This window comes from Fringilla coelebs (assembly GCF_963513975.1).
Source record: "Fringilla coelebs genome assembly, chromosome: 1".
In the NCBI taxonomy this organism is placed as follows: Eukaryota; Metazoa; Chordata; class Aves; order Passeriformes; family Fringillidae; genus Fringilla; species Fringilla coelebs.
In genome coordinates, this window is record NC_140028.1 from 153,191,175 (window position 1) to 153,206,754 (window position 15,580).

The 15,580-nt window shown below is 58.3% G+C and overlaps 1 protein-coding gene across 2 annotated transcripts in view; it reads left to right on the plus strand.

Moving 5' to 3' along the window:
* AGAP3 (ArfGAP with GTPase domain, ankyrin repeat and PH domain 3) overlaps window positions 1-15,580 on the plus strand; it is a 110,238-nt gene that overhangs the window by 33,194 nt on the left and 61,464 nt on the right. For both annotated transcript variants that reach the window (XM_084205574.1, XM_084205575.1), the window contains exons 2-6: window positions 8,548-8,606; window positions 12,766-12,853; window positions 13,033-13,118; window positions 13,281-13,422; window positions 14,869-15,003. In XM_084205574.1, coding sequence (XP_084061700.1) covers window positions 8,548-8,606; window positions 12,766-12,853; window positions 13,033-13,118; window positions 13,281-13,422; window positions 14,869-15,003 — 510 coding nt within the window. The remainder of the gene's footprint in view (window positions 1-8,547; window positions 8,607-12,765; window positions 12,854-13,032; window positions 13,119-13,280; window positions 13,423-14,868; window positions 15,004-15,580) is intronic.

Here is a 15,580-nt window from a genome sequence, read left to right on the forward strand (position 1 = left end):
CAGTGCTGCTGGAGCAGCCTGGGAGGATGTGCTCCGACATCTGGTTCCCTTGCTGGCCACACACCTGGAGTGAAGCACGTGTGTCACGTGTCCTGCCTGCCCTGGTGGTGTCCCAGCAAGGGCAGGGTGGGCCAAGCCATCCTGCTCTTGCCCCTCAACATTGGCGGAATGGGGAGAGGAGTGCCGTTGGACTCCTGGGCAAGTAGGACTGTTTGGGAGGTTGCCAGAGCAGAGGTGTGGAACAGCACAGGGGGTTGGGGAGCCCAGAAATGTGCCTGCACACCCCTCTTGTGAGCGGCTCCCTGGTGCCAGGCCTCGTCTGGGGGATGCTCAGCCCCGGCCAGCCCTGCTAAGATCCTGCACTGGGGCTGAGCAGAGACCGTGTGTTTGGGAGCACAGCGACCCTCCCTGGGTATGGGCAGCCTGCAGAGAGCAGGTGTGGCATTACCGGTGATGGGACAGGGGCACAGGTCCCCGCGGGGCTGGGCATTTAACGAGCACTGGCAGCTGGAGCAGCTCTCGGGTGTTTGACTCTCTGATGTTGGTGGGAAGTTCTCTGGCGCCAGGGCTTTGTGGGACCTCAGCTGGGGCTGTGCTGGTTGTGCCCTGTCCCCTTCCGGGTCTGTGGAAGGAGCTGCAGGCGAGCCCTGTGTCCTGGCAGGGCCGGGAGGCGACAGCAGCATCCACAGCTTTTTAAGGCATGGAACGCACGGAGCTGGGGGCCGGGCCAAGCCCCGCCGCCCCCTCCCGGGGGCCTCGCTGCGTCCATGGCTCTGCTCTGCATCTGGGTGCCGTGGAGGCAGTTCTCTGCTCGGCTTGTGTGCCAGAGGGATGTCTTAGGGCTGGCAGGCTCTCCAGGGAACCCACCTGCTCCCAAGGAACCCGGTCACTCCTGGGGCAGTGGCTGTCCAGGGCAGCATCGTGCCTGGATGTTCCCCAGGAGCGTTGGGTCGCAAAGATCACAGCAGCAGCTCTGCAGCTGCCCAGGGGGCCCCATCCTCTGGCCTCCTGTGTCCCTCGGGCTCGCTGTGCTCCAGGGGAAGGTTCTGGAGGCTCCGAGGGATGCGGGGCTGCCCGTGTGCCACGAGGCCGAGGCCGGGATGCTGCAGCGCTCTGGGGGTTCCGGTGCTGGCAGGGCAGCCCGGGCTGTGTGCCGCTGCCGGCTGGGTGGCGGGAGGTTCCCAGGAGAGGGGAGGCTGCGCTCATGGCTGGGGAATGTGGGTGTATGCGGGCAGGGAGGGCCGGGCCCTGCCCCTGCAGCAGGGGCCTGTTCCTGCTTGCCGCTTCCAGTGGGAGCTGCGCCAGCAGCAGCCGGCCCGGCGGCCGCGTTCCCAGAGAAGCAGCCGAGGCTGAGCACTTGGTTGGCGTCCTTGCCTCTCACCTGGCTCCTCCATGAGACAGGTAGGAGCTCCCTTTGGATCCATCTTTGCGAGACCCTGCTGAGGCTTCTGTGCAGAGTGGTGTGGGCAGCTTGGGATCCCTGCAGCGGTGACCAGCCAGCTCATGCAGGACCACTGCTTGTTACGGGGATTAGTGTTTGCCACTGTGGCTCATGCTGGAGGCAGAAGCTCAGGGATTGACCTCTCCAGGCTGCCATCAGCACTGTGGCTCCTGGCAGGAGCCCCTGGCACTGCAAAGCTCACACCGGGTTCAGTCACACCGAGAACACCATTTATTACCTGACTGGTACCTGCACAGTCCCTGTACCCATCAACCCTGTGTCCTGCTGGGGACAGTGAGGCGTGAAAAGGCAGTGGTGAAGTCTGCACAGTAAAGTAGCTGCTGCTTATCCTCTCTTGTGCCCCATCTCCCCGTTGTCTCTCTGCTCAGAACGTTGTTCCGTGGCTTCCTCTGGTGGGAGCTCTGGGTCTCTGAGCCAGGCCGGAGGGGCTCAGCCTTAGTGCTGCTGCCACGGGGCTGCTCAGGAGGTCTCTGCCCCATTCCTGTTCCAGTCTTGCAGGCCCATGGTGTTCCAAACACCTGCTTGACGTCCCACAAACTTTGATGCTCTTTGTGGGCGCTGCCCACCTTGCCCTGGGAAAGCTGCTGGTGCAGCCCCAACTTGCCCTCCTGGGGGGTGCAGCTGCAGCTGCAGCTGCGGTTATCAGCACTTGGAAAAGCTGGAGGTAGGAGTCCCGGCAGAGAGCCAAGCCAGCACTCTCTCTGTTTCCAGAACCTGGAGTGGTTTGTTTATGGCACGCTGTGATACCCACCCTGCACCGCGATCTGCATCCAGATAGACCCACAAAAAGCAGGGGGTCGCTCCAAGTGCTGCTCCCAGCCCTGGAGGGGTTCGGCTGGCATTGAGCACACAGAGAGGTGGTGGGCGATTTCAGGGCTGGAACTAGAGGGCAAAGTCAACACAGAGTCCAGCCAGCTTGGACTGACCCAGGTGATCATGGTCAGTGGTTCAGAGCATTTGTAGGTATCCAGGTGTTGGCTGGTGCCATTCCAGAGAGACTCTCTAATAGGTCTGGTCTTGAGAAGACTGGACTGTTTTGGAATTGGAGTTGTCCCTGTGCATGAAGGGACTGTGTGATGGATGCAGCATCTCTGATGGCTCAGGAGGCATTCCTCATTTGAGGGAACAGCATGGAGCTGTGTCAGGGAGGTTTGGGTTGGCTATCAGGAAAGAGTTCTTCCCCCAGAGGGTGGCTGGGCACTGAACAGCCTCCCTAGGGAACAGTCATGGCCCCAAGGCTGCCGGAGCTCAGGGAGCATTTGCACAGTGCTCTCAGGCACAGGGTGGGATTGTTGGGGTGTCTGTGCAGGGGGATGAGACTTAATGATCCTTGTGGGTCTCTTCCAGCTTGGGATATTCCATGATTCTGTGATCACAGCCACGTCCCCTCTCCCAGAGAGATGCCCTGCTTTTTCATGTTCTTTAAGGTACCTCCCTTTACTCTTGTGTGTGGAGTACTGATGTACAGGGCATGTGAGGGAAGGCTTCTGAGAGAACACAGACTGTTTTCTCATGGATTGGGTGAAGTTTGCATAGTGAGTTGGGTAGGTCATGATAAATATCGCCTCATGTTGGTACTTGTCTTGATTGAGCTGGGAGTGTTGGTGAGACGCAGAGGTGTCATGGTGGGGTTAGAGATGCTTTGGATGCTGAGGCCGGTCTGGTGTCCGCACTTTGGAAAAGCTTGAGACTTCTGGGGTTGTCAGGGAGGGAGCTGTTGGGACAATACTCTGGAGGGCTCAGTTCTTAGGACCAGGTCAGAGGGTGTGCACTGGTGTCTGACTGCAGTTATGGGCAGCCTTAGGGAGAGGGAACCCCGTGCCTTCAGTGTTCACCTGCCAGTGCTTGTGGGGCTGCACAGCTGGAGATGAGGTCAGGCACGTTGGGAACAGGTTTTTGCTGCTGAGGTAGATCCCCACAGAGTGCGGTGATGGGAGGTTGAGTTACCTGTCTTTCCATGTCACTCTCTGCTGGGTTTTCCCTTCCAACAGACCCTGTCCCCCCATCACAGCTGAGTTTTGGTCTTTGGCAGTGTTTGGATGGGGGCTGGAGAGCCGCAGGTGCTGAGAGGTTGCTGGATCTTCCAGAGTCTGCACTGACCTCAGAGCACAGTGACACCAGCTGCTGCCACCCATGCTGACGAAGCAAGGGTGGCAGTTTCTAAGTGTGCCCTTTCCCATGGAGACACAGCATCATCTTCTTTTGTTGCTGCAGAGTGTTTAAAGCTCTGCTGAGAGAATCCTTACCAAGGTCATGTCCTGCAGTGGGTTCCTGTGCTGGCTCAGTGCTGACTGGAACGCTGGCTATGCCTGTGCTGGTCCTTGACCTGCAGAAATCCCCCTCCTGCTAGCATTGGTGGGGTAGATGCTTTATCAGCCTGGCCTGGGAGGGGTGGCTGTGCCCAGGGAGGGTGGCTGTGCCTGGGCACAGCCTCTGCCTCCCTTTGATCTGTGTGTGGTCAGGTGGGTCTGTTTGTGGCTGCAGTGGTGGCCACAAGTGGCCTCAGTTTGTGTGGCCTCTGCTGTGTTTGCACAGCCTCTGACCTGGTTTCAAGGCTGGGTTTATTGTCCAGGGTTGCAGTGTCCAAGGGAGTTCCACCATGGCTTGGATAATAGGTTGGTTAATTATTAGTTGCTGTGCGGGGAGACAGATGTGTCTGGCCCTGGTGCTTCTGGAGCATGGGGTAGATGAACCTGCTGCACATCATCCGTGGAGCGAGCAGCTGGGCTGAGGAGTTGAATTTGGCCAGCCAGCCGATTTCTCCTGCCAGCCTCCCTGACATGTGGGTGCTGGGAGCTGTGGGTCTGTGGCTGAACCCTCTCCAAGCTGCCATTAGGGCACAGGGAGCCATGGTGTCCGAGTTCCATGATGGAGGGTGCTGATCCTGCCTCCTCGGTGCACACCACTGCTGTCCCACAGCTGGGGTCTCGTCTGTAGGTCCTGAAGGTGTCCAGGATGACCAGCTGACCACGGGACATCAGATACAGACTGCCTCCTTTACATCCCTGTCTGCTCTTCTGCATAGCAGGGGCTCTGCCCACCCCACCTCCCAAATTTCCACTTTCTGCAGTAGAGCTGCCTGTGCCAGGAAACCTCCATCAACAGAAGCTTCTGGGAAGTAACAGAATTGTCCTGTGTTTCCTTTTCCCAGGCCAGTCTGGGAAATCTCTTGTATGGTTGTGTTGTGGAGCCAAGGGTGCTGTTGAGCTGTGTGGAAGCTCTTGGTATGAAGGTGGTTCCCTGAGCCCACTGCTTCGGTTTTGGAGGTCAGGTGCATCTGGGGAAGGTGTTGAACTGCAGCACGGACAGCCTGGTCCCCTCTCTGTGATTTAATAACAAAGCGAAGGTGCAGGAAGAGTGACCAGGAGTATTTTCATCTGGAATTGCAGGTGATGCAGCCAGTCCAGCAGTGAAGCTATGCAGTAAATTGTGACTCCTGGATGGTACAGAGCCCCAGTGCTCAGCAGGAGATCAGTCCTGAGAGGTGTCTCCTGCTGGAGGCAGTCAGTCCCTGCTGAATGGGCTGGCACGGCCCAGGTGCTGCAGGGAGAGGGTGCCCTGCTCACCTGCCTGCTGGGGTTTGTGTGGTGCCTCAGCCCTGCTCAGGCTGCTGGGGGCTCAGAGTGTGTTTGTTTCCACATGGCCACACCTTCACCCAGGACACCACAGGGGCCTTGTGCCCGTTCCGCTGGGGAGCAGAGCCCGAGGGCTGGGACTCTGGGCTGTCAGTGCCACATGTGGCACCCTGACACATGGCCACATCCTGGGCACCCCTGGGTCAGTGCCAGTGTGCTGGGTGCTGGGCACCCCTGGGTCAGTGCCAATGTGCTGGGTGCTGGGCACCCCTTGGTCAGTGCCAATGTGCTGGGTGCTGGGCACCCTGGGCGGTCAGTGCCAATGTGCTGGGTGCTGGGCACCCCTGGGTCAGTGCCCATGTGCTGGGTGCTGGGCACCCCTGGGTCAGTGCCAATGTGCTGGGTGCTGGGCACCCCTTGGTCAGTGCCACATGTGCTGGGTGCTGGGCACCCCTTGGTCAGTGCCACATGTGCTGGGTGCTGGGCACCCCTTGGTCAGTGCCAGTGTGCTGGGTGCTGGGCACCCCTTGGTCAGTGCCACACGTGCTGGGTGCTGGGCACCCCTTGGTCAGTGCCACACGTGCTGGGTGCTGGGCACCCTGGGCGGTCAGTTCCACACGTGCTGGGTGCTGGGCACCCCTTGGTCAGTGCCAATGTGCTGGGTGCTGGGCACCCCTGGGCGGTCAGTGCCACACGTGCTGGGTGCTGGGCACCCCTGGGCGGTCAGTGCCAACGTGGTGGGTGCTGGGCACCCCTGGGTCAGTGCCACACGTACTGGGTGCTGGGCACCCCTGGGTCAGTGCCACATGTGCTGGGTGCTGGGCACCCCTGGGTCAGTGCCAATGTGCTGGGTGCTGGGCACCCCTGGGCTGTCAGTGCCACACGTGCTGGGCACCCCTGGGCTGTCAGTGCCACACGTGCTGGGTGCTGGGCACCCCTGGGTCAGTGCCACACGTGCTGGGTGCTGGGCACCCCTGGGTCAGTGCCAATGTGCTGGGTGCTGGGCACCCCTGGGCGGTCAGTGCCACACGTGCTGGGTGCTGGGCACCCCTGGGTCAGTGCCACACGTGCTGGGCACTCTGGGCGGTCAGTGCCACACGTGCTGGGTGCTGGGCACCCCTGGGCTGTCAGTGCCACACGTGCTGGGTGGGTCACCAGGAGCAGTGGGTGGCCTGGGCCGCCCTTCAGGCCTGGCAGATGCTGGAGCAGGCAGGCAGGCGTGCCTGGTGCCTCGGGTAAGGTGGCCTGACGGGAGTGAGCCTTCTCAGCAAGTCAGAAATCAAAGTGTTGCAAACTCTTGAACCTGGGTTAAAAACCAAGCAAGGATCTGTTGGGATGATTGGTGCAGGAGGCAGCTGGCAATTGTTGGAGCAGCTTGTCCTGGTCATCCTTGACCAGATCCAGAGAGAGCCAGCCAGCCCTCTCCAAGGCTCTCCCTGCCTTTCCTCCTTCCCAAGGCCAGTCACCAAGTGTGTGTGCCTTGTGCTCCAGTCAGAACCTGCCAAAAGCTTGCTGTGTGTAGTGAAACAGCACGAGTGTGTGCTGCCTGCTCCCTTCAGGCCTGGATGGTGCTTTATCTGTCACATTACCTGCCAAAGAGGCTGAGTGGGGCAGAAGTCCCAAGTGGAGGTGACAGCTTTTTTTAGACTCAGTGATGCAGTTGGAAATACAGGTGTGCTGTTACCTTTTGGAAAGGGCTCAAAAATGTATCATTTTCCTTCTGACTGATGAATTGTTCTAATAAAAACATTACCTCTGCCTAAAAAAGGAAAGGGCAGGTGAAAGACACCACAGAGAAATGATTCCTCAGGAAGGCTATAAATAACCTGGTGTCCCTGCAGCAGACTTGGGGAGTATCTGTTTGTAACTCCTGGAAAAGGAGTGTTCCTAAGTCAGCCGTGGAGGGTAAAACTCCAGATAGGGGCACCATGTTCACACCTTTCTTGAACACAATGGATGAATGTCATGGGTGCTGGTGGCACCCAAGACAGGCACAAGGGCACAGTGCCAGGTCGTGGTTTGTTGCCTCATGCTCTCAGAGCAGCTTAGCCAGTCCTCTGGCAGTGGGAGCAGGAGTGGGCTCTTCCCCATGGCTGTGGGCTGCCCAGTGAGGTGAGAGAGGTGAGATGAAGCTTTAGCCTGGAGATGGAGGAAGAGCTGGTGCTGTTGTGTGTCCAGCCTCCCCTAGGGAGTTAGGAGGGCTGGAACAGGAGCTGGGGTGAGGGCAGGCCCTGGAGGGCTCTGGCAGGGCTGTGGAGCCCAGTGCTGCCCCCAACACAAGATAGATGCTCCCAGGCTGCAGCCCCTCTGTGCTGGAGCCAGGCTGGAGAGCTGGGAATGTTCCCCTGGAGAGGAGAAGGCTCCAGGGAGAGCTCAGAGCCCCTGGCAGGGCCTGGAGGGGCTCCAGGAGAGCTGGAGAGGGACTGGGGACAAGGGATGGAGGGACAGGACCCAGGGAATGGCTCCCACTGCCAGAGGGCAGGGATGGGTGGGAGATTGGGAATTGGGAATTGTTCCCTGGGAGGGTGGTTTGGGTACTGCTGGAGCAGGCACTAGGAGTTGTGGTTGTGGGGTTGTGGGGTTGGGGCTGCTGAGGCAGATCTGGAGCCACCCTCCCAGTGGCCTCGGGTGACACTGGAGCAGTGGCAGTGCCCATGTCACCGTGTTTGATTGCTGCCTGATTTTGGGTCTGGTGGATTTGCTGCTTCCCTTCTGAGCCATCTGAGATTCCCATTCCTGCAATAGTCTGTGGCCACAGATTTGGCAGGTTTATTAGAGGCTCCTGAAGGTGCAGAGCTCCCACAGATTTCTGCTCTCCAAAAATCCTTTCTGTTTGTACATGATAAACATGCAGGAGGTGCTGCTCCTGTGGGTCCTGCCCTGGAGCTGCTGTTGGATGGAAGGTCTGACCTGGCCAAGGCGAGCGAGGGACTAAGGTTTGTCAGGAGGGGCTGCTGGCTGCCTCTGGCACTCAAGGTGTCCTCCAGGCTCCTGCTCCTCCTCCAGATGCTCTGTGGCAGGGTGGGCGTGTTTCCTCAAGCCGTGCTGGATTGCCACAGCCTCTGTGAGCCTATTGCAGCATGCTGCCAGCTCCACAGTGTGCAATAACTCGTGTGTTTGTGCTCAGTCAGGAGGTGGCTGATACCCGGCCAGCAGCTCCAGCGCCTGCGGCGTGCGAGGGCAGGGCTCGGGGTGCTGGCACGTGCCCTGTGCTCCCCAAGAGGGTGTCTGCTCCCTAGTGCTTCCCTTGTCCTCTGTGCCTCGAGGCAGGGCATGCTGCAGGGGGTTTTGTGCTCCTGCAGGGCTGAGGGGAGGGCTCCAGGCAGTGGTGCCTCTTTGCTGCCATGCTGCTGCTGCCCTTGTCTGGGCTGCGGGCTGGGTCCTCGTGCAGCTCCGTGCCTCTGGAGCAGAAGGGTGGGAAGAACCATGTATCTGCCCGGAGAGAGGGACTAGCAGGATCCTTGCTGGGATCTTGAGGGTAACCTGATGATTTCTTCGTTCTGTCTGCAGATTCATTTGTGAACAGCCAGGAATGGACTCTGAGTCGCTCAGTGCCTGAGCTGAAGGTGGTGAGTACTTGTGGCGTGTGCCTGGGATACCCCTGGTTCCCCAAATCCTCAAGAAAACCCTGCATTTTTGTGTGGCCAGGTGGAAACACAGAGCCTTCAGCCTCAGAAGGAAGAGGGGAGCTGGGGCTGCTGCCATGCCAGGGAAGGACTGATGTTTCTCAGCTGAAGCTGCAGGTGCTTCAGTGGTCGATTCCTCCCTCTGCTCTTCCTGTGCACTCTGTGCCAGCTCTCAGCTCTCCTTACAGGCTTCTGGCACGTGAGCTTCGTTGTGTCTCCCTTCAGCTTTTGCAAGGTTAACTCTTTTCAATATTAGTCCAAGAAACAAAAAAAGAAAATCCTTCTTGCAAAACATTCCAACACTGTCCTTCCGCAGTGTCTCTTACCTGCAGTTAAGTGAGAATCAAACCAAACTTTGAATATTCATTTGTTAGTTTACCTGTGAAATGCATTTTAAAAACATTCTCACAGCTGTTTGGGTGTTGCTGCCTGATGTTGGGGTTCTGCAAGGCTGCAAAGCCATGCTGCCAGATAAACCATCCTAAAGCTCTTAGTTCTTCCTCAAGTGGCACAGCCCTTTCCCCAGGTTTTGCCTCACCTCTGGGGATCTCTGTTGCTCTGGGATTTGATCTGGCCAAAGCAGCTCTTCTGAAAGCCCAGATGCCTTTCAGAGTCCTAGTTTAGAGTGACAGAATCATTTGGGTTGGAAAAGCCTCTGGAGATCTTTGAGTCCAGCTGCTTCCCCAGCATTGCCGGGACCATCACTGACTGTGTCCCCAGGTGCATCATCCACACAGCTTTTAAATCCCTGCAGGGATGGGGACTCCACCCCTGCCGTAGGCAGCTGTGCCAGGGCTGGACAGCCCTTTCCAAGAAGGAATTTTCCCTCTACCCACCCTGAGCTGCCCTGGCCCAGCCTGAGGCCGTTCCCTCTGCTCCTGTCCCTGTTCCCTGGAGCACAGCCCGACCCCCCGGCTGTCCCCTCCTGCCAGGAGCTGTGCAGAGCCACAAGGGCCCCCTGAGCCTCCTTTGCTCCAGGCTGAGCCCCTGCCCAGCTCCCTCAGCCTCTCCTGGGAGCAGAGCCCCTTCCCAGCTCTGTTCCCTGGACACGCTCCAACCTCTCCAGGTCTTTCTTGTTGTGAGGGATCCAATACTGACCCTAGCAAGAAATGTTGCTAAGCGTCACTTCCTTCCCATTTTCAAGCAACTCTGTGTCCTCTGTCTCTCCCACAGGAGCTGAGGGTGTCACTGCTCTCCCTGTTTGTGTTCCCAGGCATTCAGGATACTTTCTCCAAGGTCTTTGAGTAATTTGATGTACTTAAGATACATTCAGCAGTTTTCACTCCCTCAGTTTTCCCCCAAAAGCTCCCTCCCAGTGCTGGAGCCCAGGAGGAAGCTGTGACTGAGCAGTTCTTGCAGGGGGGCACTGACAGTGCCTCCTGGCAGGGCTTGTCCCCTGCACCTGGCACTGGGCAGTGCCAGCACAGCACTGACTGTGTTCCCATTCTCCCAAAAATCCTGGAACAGAGGCTCCCAGAGTGCTTACAGACCTTGTTTGGCTCCAGGTTACTGCCTCTCAGGGGCTGTGTTCCTCAGGATTGTCAGTTCTGTGGCTGGTTTGAAGCTCCAGGTGAGCTCAAGAACACGGCAGAGCAGCAAGATTTTGGTGAGATGCAGGTCAGGGTTTGTACTATGTGCAGACAAAGTGTAAGTGCAGCCTCTGTCCAAGTTTTAGAGCTAAATGCCACTGGAGTGTTTATCTTTGGCGTGCTATGGCACCCTTGCTGCTGGGCAGCCTCAGGAGCCTCTCTGTTGGCAGAGGAGCCATGGCCAGCCTGGCACTGAAGCCTGAGCTGTCTGCCTGGAGCTGGGCTCTCCAGAGTTCCTGCGGTGAGACCTTCTGTAGTTCTCCCACCCAGAGTGCTGTGTCTGTGTCAGGGGCCCCCCAAGAAAACGTAGACATGGCCCTGGAGTGGGTCCAGAGGAGCCCATGGAGATGCTCTGATGGCTGAAACCCCTCTGAAGCCAGTCTGGGAGAGCTGGGGATGTTCAACCTGGAGAAGAGAAGCTTCTGGAGACATTAGAGCCCCTGCTAGTGCCTAAGGGGCTCCAGGAAGGCAGGAGAGGGACTTGTGACAAGAGCCTGGAGTGACAGGACAAAGGGGAATGGCTTCCCATGGACAGAGGGCAGGGTTAGATAGAATATTAGATAAGATGGAAAGCATTCTTCCCCATGAGTGGTGAGGCCCTGGCACTAGTTGCCCAGAGAAGCTGCCCCATGATCCCTGGAAGTGCCCAAGGCCAGGCTGGATGGGGCTTGGAGCAACCTGGGGTAGTGGAAGATGTGTCTGTCCGTGGCAGGGAGTGGAGCTGGAGTGGAGCTGGATGGTCCCTTCCACCACAAGCCCTGCTGGGATTCCGTGGTTCTGTGGTTCTGCTGGGCAGAGCGCAGTGGCAGGGAGGGCTGGGGCAGAGGCTGGGCTGTTCCATTCCATTGTCCCTGAGATGGGCACAGCAGTGGTGCAGCCCCTGCCCAGCGAGGCTTGGAGATGCAGCTGCAGGACAGGGCAAGGTTGCAGCCCGGCCCGTGCTCTCTGTGTTGTCACCGTGTCGGGGTCTGTCGCTGCTCTGAGGGGTGGCACCTGGGGCAGTGGTGCGGGCGTGCCCGTGGGAGCCACTGACCAGTGCTCCCTGCCTCTGCCCTGTGCTGGCTCCGTTGGCACCAGGAGCTGGCACACAGGCTGCTGTCCTGGCTCTGCCAGCACGGTCTGTGCTGCACAGGCCATGGGGCTGGTGCCTCTCTGCTTCTCACGGGGAGCATGTGCCTGGCCCAGGGCAGCGGGAGCATTTGAGTGCCTGCCTGGGAGCTGGAGAACCTGCCTGGTGGTGACTCACCTGCCGGGCTCATCTCTGTGCCTGGAAAAGTTTGGCTGTAAACTTCCATGGTGGCAGAGGCAGCCTTAGTGTTCGTAGAGCCACTCCTCACCCCACGTCTTCTGGCACTGGTGTGGCCATGTGAGTGCAGCTGAACCAGTAAGGCTGGAGAAGCCCTCTAAGATCATCAAGTCCAACCATCAACCAGCACCACCACCATCTTCACCACTAAACTGTGTCCTCAACTGCCACTTCCGCATGTTTTGAGCACTTCTGGGGATAGTGACTTGGTTCACCTTCAGCTGAAGGTGACCCCTTCCCTTTTTGTGGAAAAGGGATATCTGATATCCAACATAAACCTTCCCTGATGCAATTTGAGGATGTTACCTCTTGTCCTGTCGTTAGTTACTTGGGAGCAGAGCCAAATCCCCTCCTGGCTGCACCCTCCTGTCAGGGAGTTGTGTAAGAAGGTTCCCCCTGGAGCCTTCTTTTCTCCAGGCTGAGCCCCTCCCTCAGCCAATTCTCATCAGACTTGTGCTCCAGATCCTCCAGTACAGACCCGGTCCCACAATTAAGCAGCATTAAATGGTCAGGAGGACACTGTCAGTGAGCCGAGCTGGGCTCTCTGACTGACCCATCCTGGGTCACCCACCTGCATTTCATGGCCAGTCTGAGGGTGCTGCAGTCAGATGCGCTTCCACCCAATTCCATTCAGTGCTCACAGCTTTCTCCTGTGTTGGTTGAACATTGGTGCTGGGTGTTTCCCTGTGGGTGGCACCATCTCCCATCCTGGGAGATGCACGTAGTGCTGCCGTGGTGCTGGTGCCTCAGGCACCAGCACATGCTGGGCCTGCACCCCAGCTGCCAAGCTTCCACTGGCAGCTGCTGTCCAGAGCTGCAACACCCCAAAAATGGGCATGTGTGGGCTGGGAGAAGAGGTTTTTCTCCTGAATTGACTTGGAATGGCAAGTGTTCCCTGAGGAGCAGAAGGGTTCTGGGAATAGCTGATGTGGCTCTGACAGGGCTGTGCCTGTTCAGGTGGGGACAGGAGTGCTCAGTGCCCTCTGTCCAGGTGGCTGTGCCCCGGTCTCAGCTGCTCTCTGCCTGACTGAGCCCAGTCCATCCCCTGGCCTCCCACCGAATGCTGGGCTGGGTGACACCATCCCTGTCCTCTCAGGGACACCTCTGCCTCTCATCAGAGTGTGCCCCAGCACCGGTGCTGTCACCTCATGGGGGTGGCCTCATGTACACGTGCTGGGCACACAGGTGACACATGCATCTGTTCCAGGGCATCGTGGGGAACCTGTCCAGTGGCAAGTCAGCCCTGGTGCACCGCTACCTGACCGGCACCTACGTGCAGGAGGAGTCTCCAGAGGGTAAGGTCTGCTTCCCGGGGTGCCTGGGGATGGGCTGGGATCACTCCTCTCCATGGTGCAGAAGGTGACCCAAGCCCCTGCACCTCCTCCCCTGCCATGGGGCTCTGCAGCCCCCCGGCCCTCATTTGGGGTGTCCCCTGCTTGCACCCCCTTGCTGACCGGCAGCTTTGCTCCCCAAGGTGGCCGGTTTAAGAAGGAGATCGTGGTGGATGGTCAGAGCTACTTGCTGCTGATTCGAGATGAAGGGGGCCCCCCTGAGCTCCAGGTAGGAGACCTGTCCTCCCTGTGGGCCCTCCCCACCCATCCTGGTGGAGGGGCTGGGGGAGGTGGTGCTGGCTGAGCCCGGACTGTGGCTGCCCTTGCTGGCTGCCCCGGGCCCGGGTGTCTGGCTGTCCGTGCACACTGTAATCCTGCCCTGTCTCATCAGTTTGCTGCCTGGGTGGATGCAGTGGTGTTTGTCTTCAGCCTGGAGGATGAGATCAGCTTCCAGACCGTCTACAACTACTACCTGCGGCTCTGCAGCTACCGGAACACCGCCGAGGTGCCGATGGTGCTGGTGGGCACACAAGGTGAGGACGGCGCCCGGCTTCCCCCAGCCCAGCCGTGGGCAAGAGCGCTGCTGCAGCATCCTGCTGGCTCTGTGGGCACAGGGTGCTGGCCTGAGAGTGCAGGCTGCTGGCCCAAGAGCACGGGGTGCTGGTGTGAGAGCACAGGTGCTGGCCCAGGGTGCTGGCCCAAGAGCAGAGAGTGCTGGCCCAAGATCTCGGAGTGCTAGCCCAAGAGTGCAGGGTGCTGGCCTGAGAGTGCAGGGGGCATCCTGGTCTGTGAGCCTTATGTGGGGCTGAGGGACAATGCTGGGGCCCTGGCCCAAGGCCCTGAGGAGGGAGTTCCTGCTCACACCGTCTCAGCTGCCTCATCCCACGGAGCCACTTTCCTCTGGAAATGGCATAATACCCTGGTGCTGCTTTCCCCAGCTCTGCCAGCACGGGCAGGAGGCAGCCTGGGGTGAAGAATTTCTGTGTGACAGTAGAGAGCAGGACATGGATGTAGGGAAAAACTGTCCTGGCAGGACAGTTCTGAGCACTGTGTGACCTGTTCCTGGCCAAGAAGAAGCTCTGAGGCCACGAAGACAGGCAGGAGCAGTGGGAGGGAGTCACAGGGGGTCTGCTCCAGACCCCAATATTAAAAGCAGAACAAAGTTGTTAAACTTTGGTAATTTAGAGATCATGGAATGAATTTTAGGACTGAGTGATCTCGGCTCAGGAATGGGGTGGCAGCATGCACTGTGGAGATGGAGGAGTGGGACAGGTAACGAGGTAGTGGCCATTGCTGTCCCAGACACAGAACCACGTGAGGTCCTAGCCTTGGTACAGGCACACAACCATCTGGAGGGCTGGAGGAGGGCTTCCTCACAGGCCAGGTCCCAGTTCTCCTACCCTACCTGAGAAGGTTTTTTCACAGCCCCCACTTGTCCCTGGCTTGTCTTTAAGAAGTTGGATTCCTCTTTGGAAAGAAGTTTTTCCAAAACAGGCAAGCACTTGGTGGCTATCTGGGATACAAATTGAGCCTGTATTTTAGAGCTGTCCAGGAATTCCTTGGCTGTGGAGATATCCCAGCAGAGTTGATTTTCTTGTTAAACCAGGAGGATTTCTCCCTTGGATTCTTAATGTAGGGCTTGGCCGTGAGCCCTAAAATGTTGGAAACTGGCAAATCAATTTTATTTGGCAGCTGGGGCTGCCTGGCCTTGGTCCCCACGCCTCCCAGAGGTGTTCTGCCTCTGTCTTGCTGAAATGTTGGTGGCTGGGTGGTTTGGGAAATTGAGTCAAGTTCATTTAGAGAGATTCATCCATTTTTCTACAAATGTGGGACTTTGTGATCACAGGCACTTACGGGACAGTGCTGGGGAGGTGGTTCTTCTGTGTGACAAGAGGGAGGGAGGCCAGAGGTGTTATGGGACCCGTGGATGGGTGGGACAGGCTCCGTGCCTTCCAGCCTCCTGTCCCTTTGGTTTGCAGATGCCATCAGTGCCACCAACCCCCGCGTCATCGACGACTCCCGGGCACGGAAGCTCTCCAACGACCTGAAGCGCTGCACCTACTACGAGACCTGTGCCACCTACGGCCTGAACGTGGAGAGGGTCTTCCAGGATGGTAACTGCAGCCACCTCGGGGCTCTGGGCATGGCAGGGGCCTCACAGAGGGCTTTGTGCTGCCCCTGGAGCAGGAGAGCAGCACCTGGACAGCTGGGTGGGGCACCTGTTCCTCATGGGAACGGCGTGAGAGAGCATTCCTGCTTGGGCTTGGAGAGGGGGCTGCAGCACAGTGATGCTCAGGGGCACAGGGAACCTGCACCATCTCCTGGGGGTTTGCAGTCTGCTTAAATTAACTGTGAGCTTACCCTAAAAGAGACTGTGTGTCCCTCTAGTGACAGGACAAGGGGGAATGGCTTGAAGCTGATGAGGGATGAGGTGTTTCTGGAGTGGGTAAGCAGTTTTTCCTAGTGAGCACTGGTGGGTCATGACGCAGCTGGTTTTGCATCTGGCGGATCCTGGTGCAGCTGGTTTGGGATCTGGTGGAGTCCTGGCAGACACAGACTCTGTGAGGACCTTGCCTCATATGGCAATCCAGTTTTTATCAGACTTGTCTTTATATGACTCTTTCCACCCCGGATCCCAGCGGACCTGCCCCGGGCAGCCTGGGAAGGATGAGCACAAAGAGCTGCTTCAGG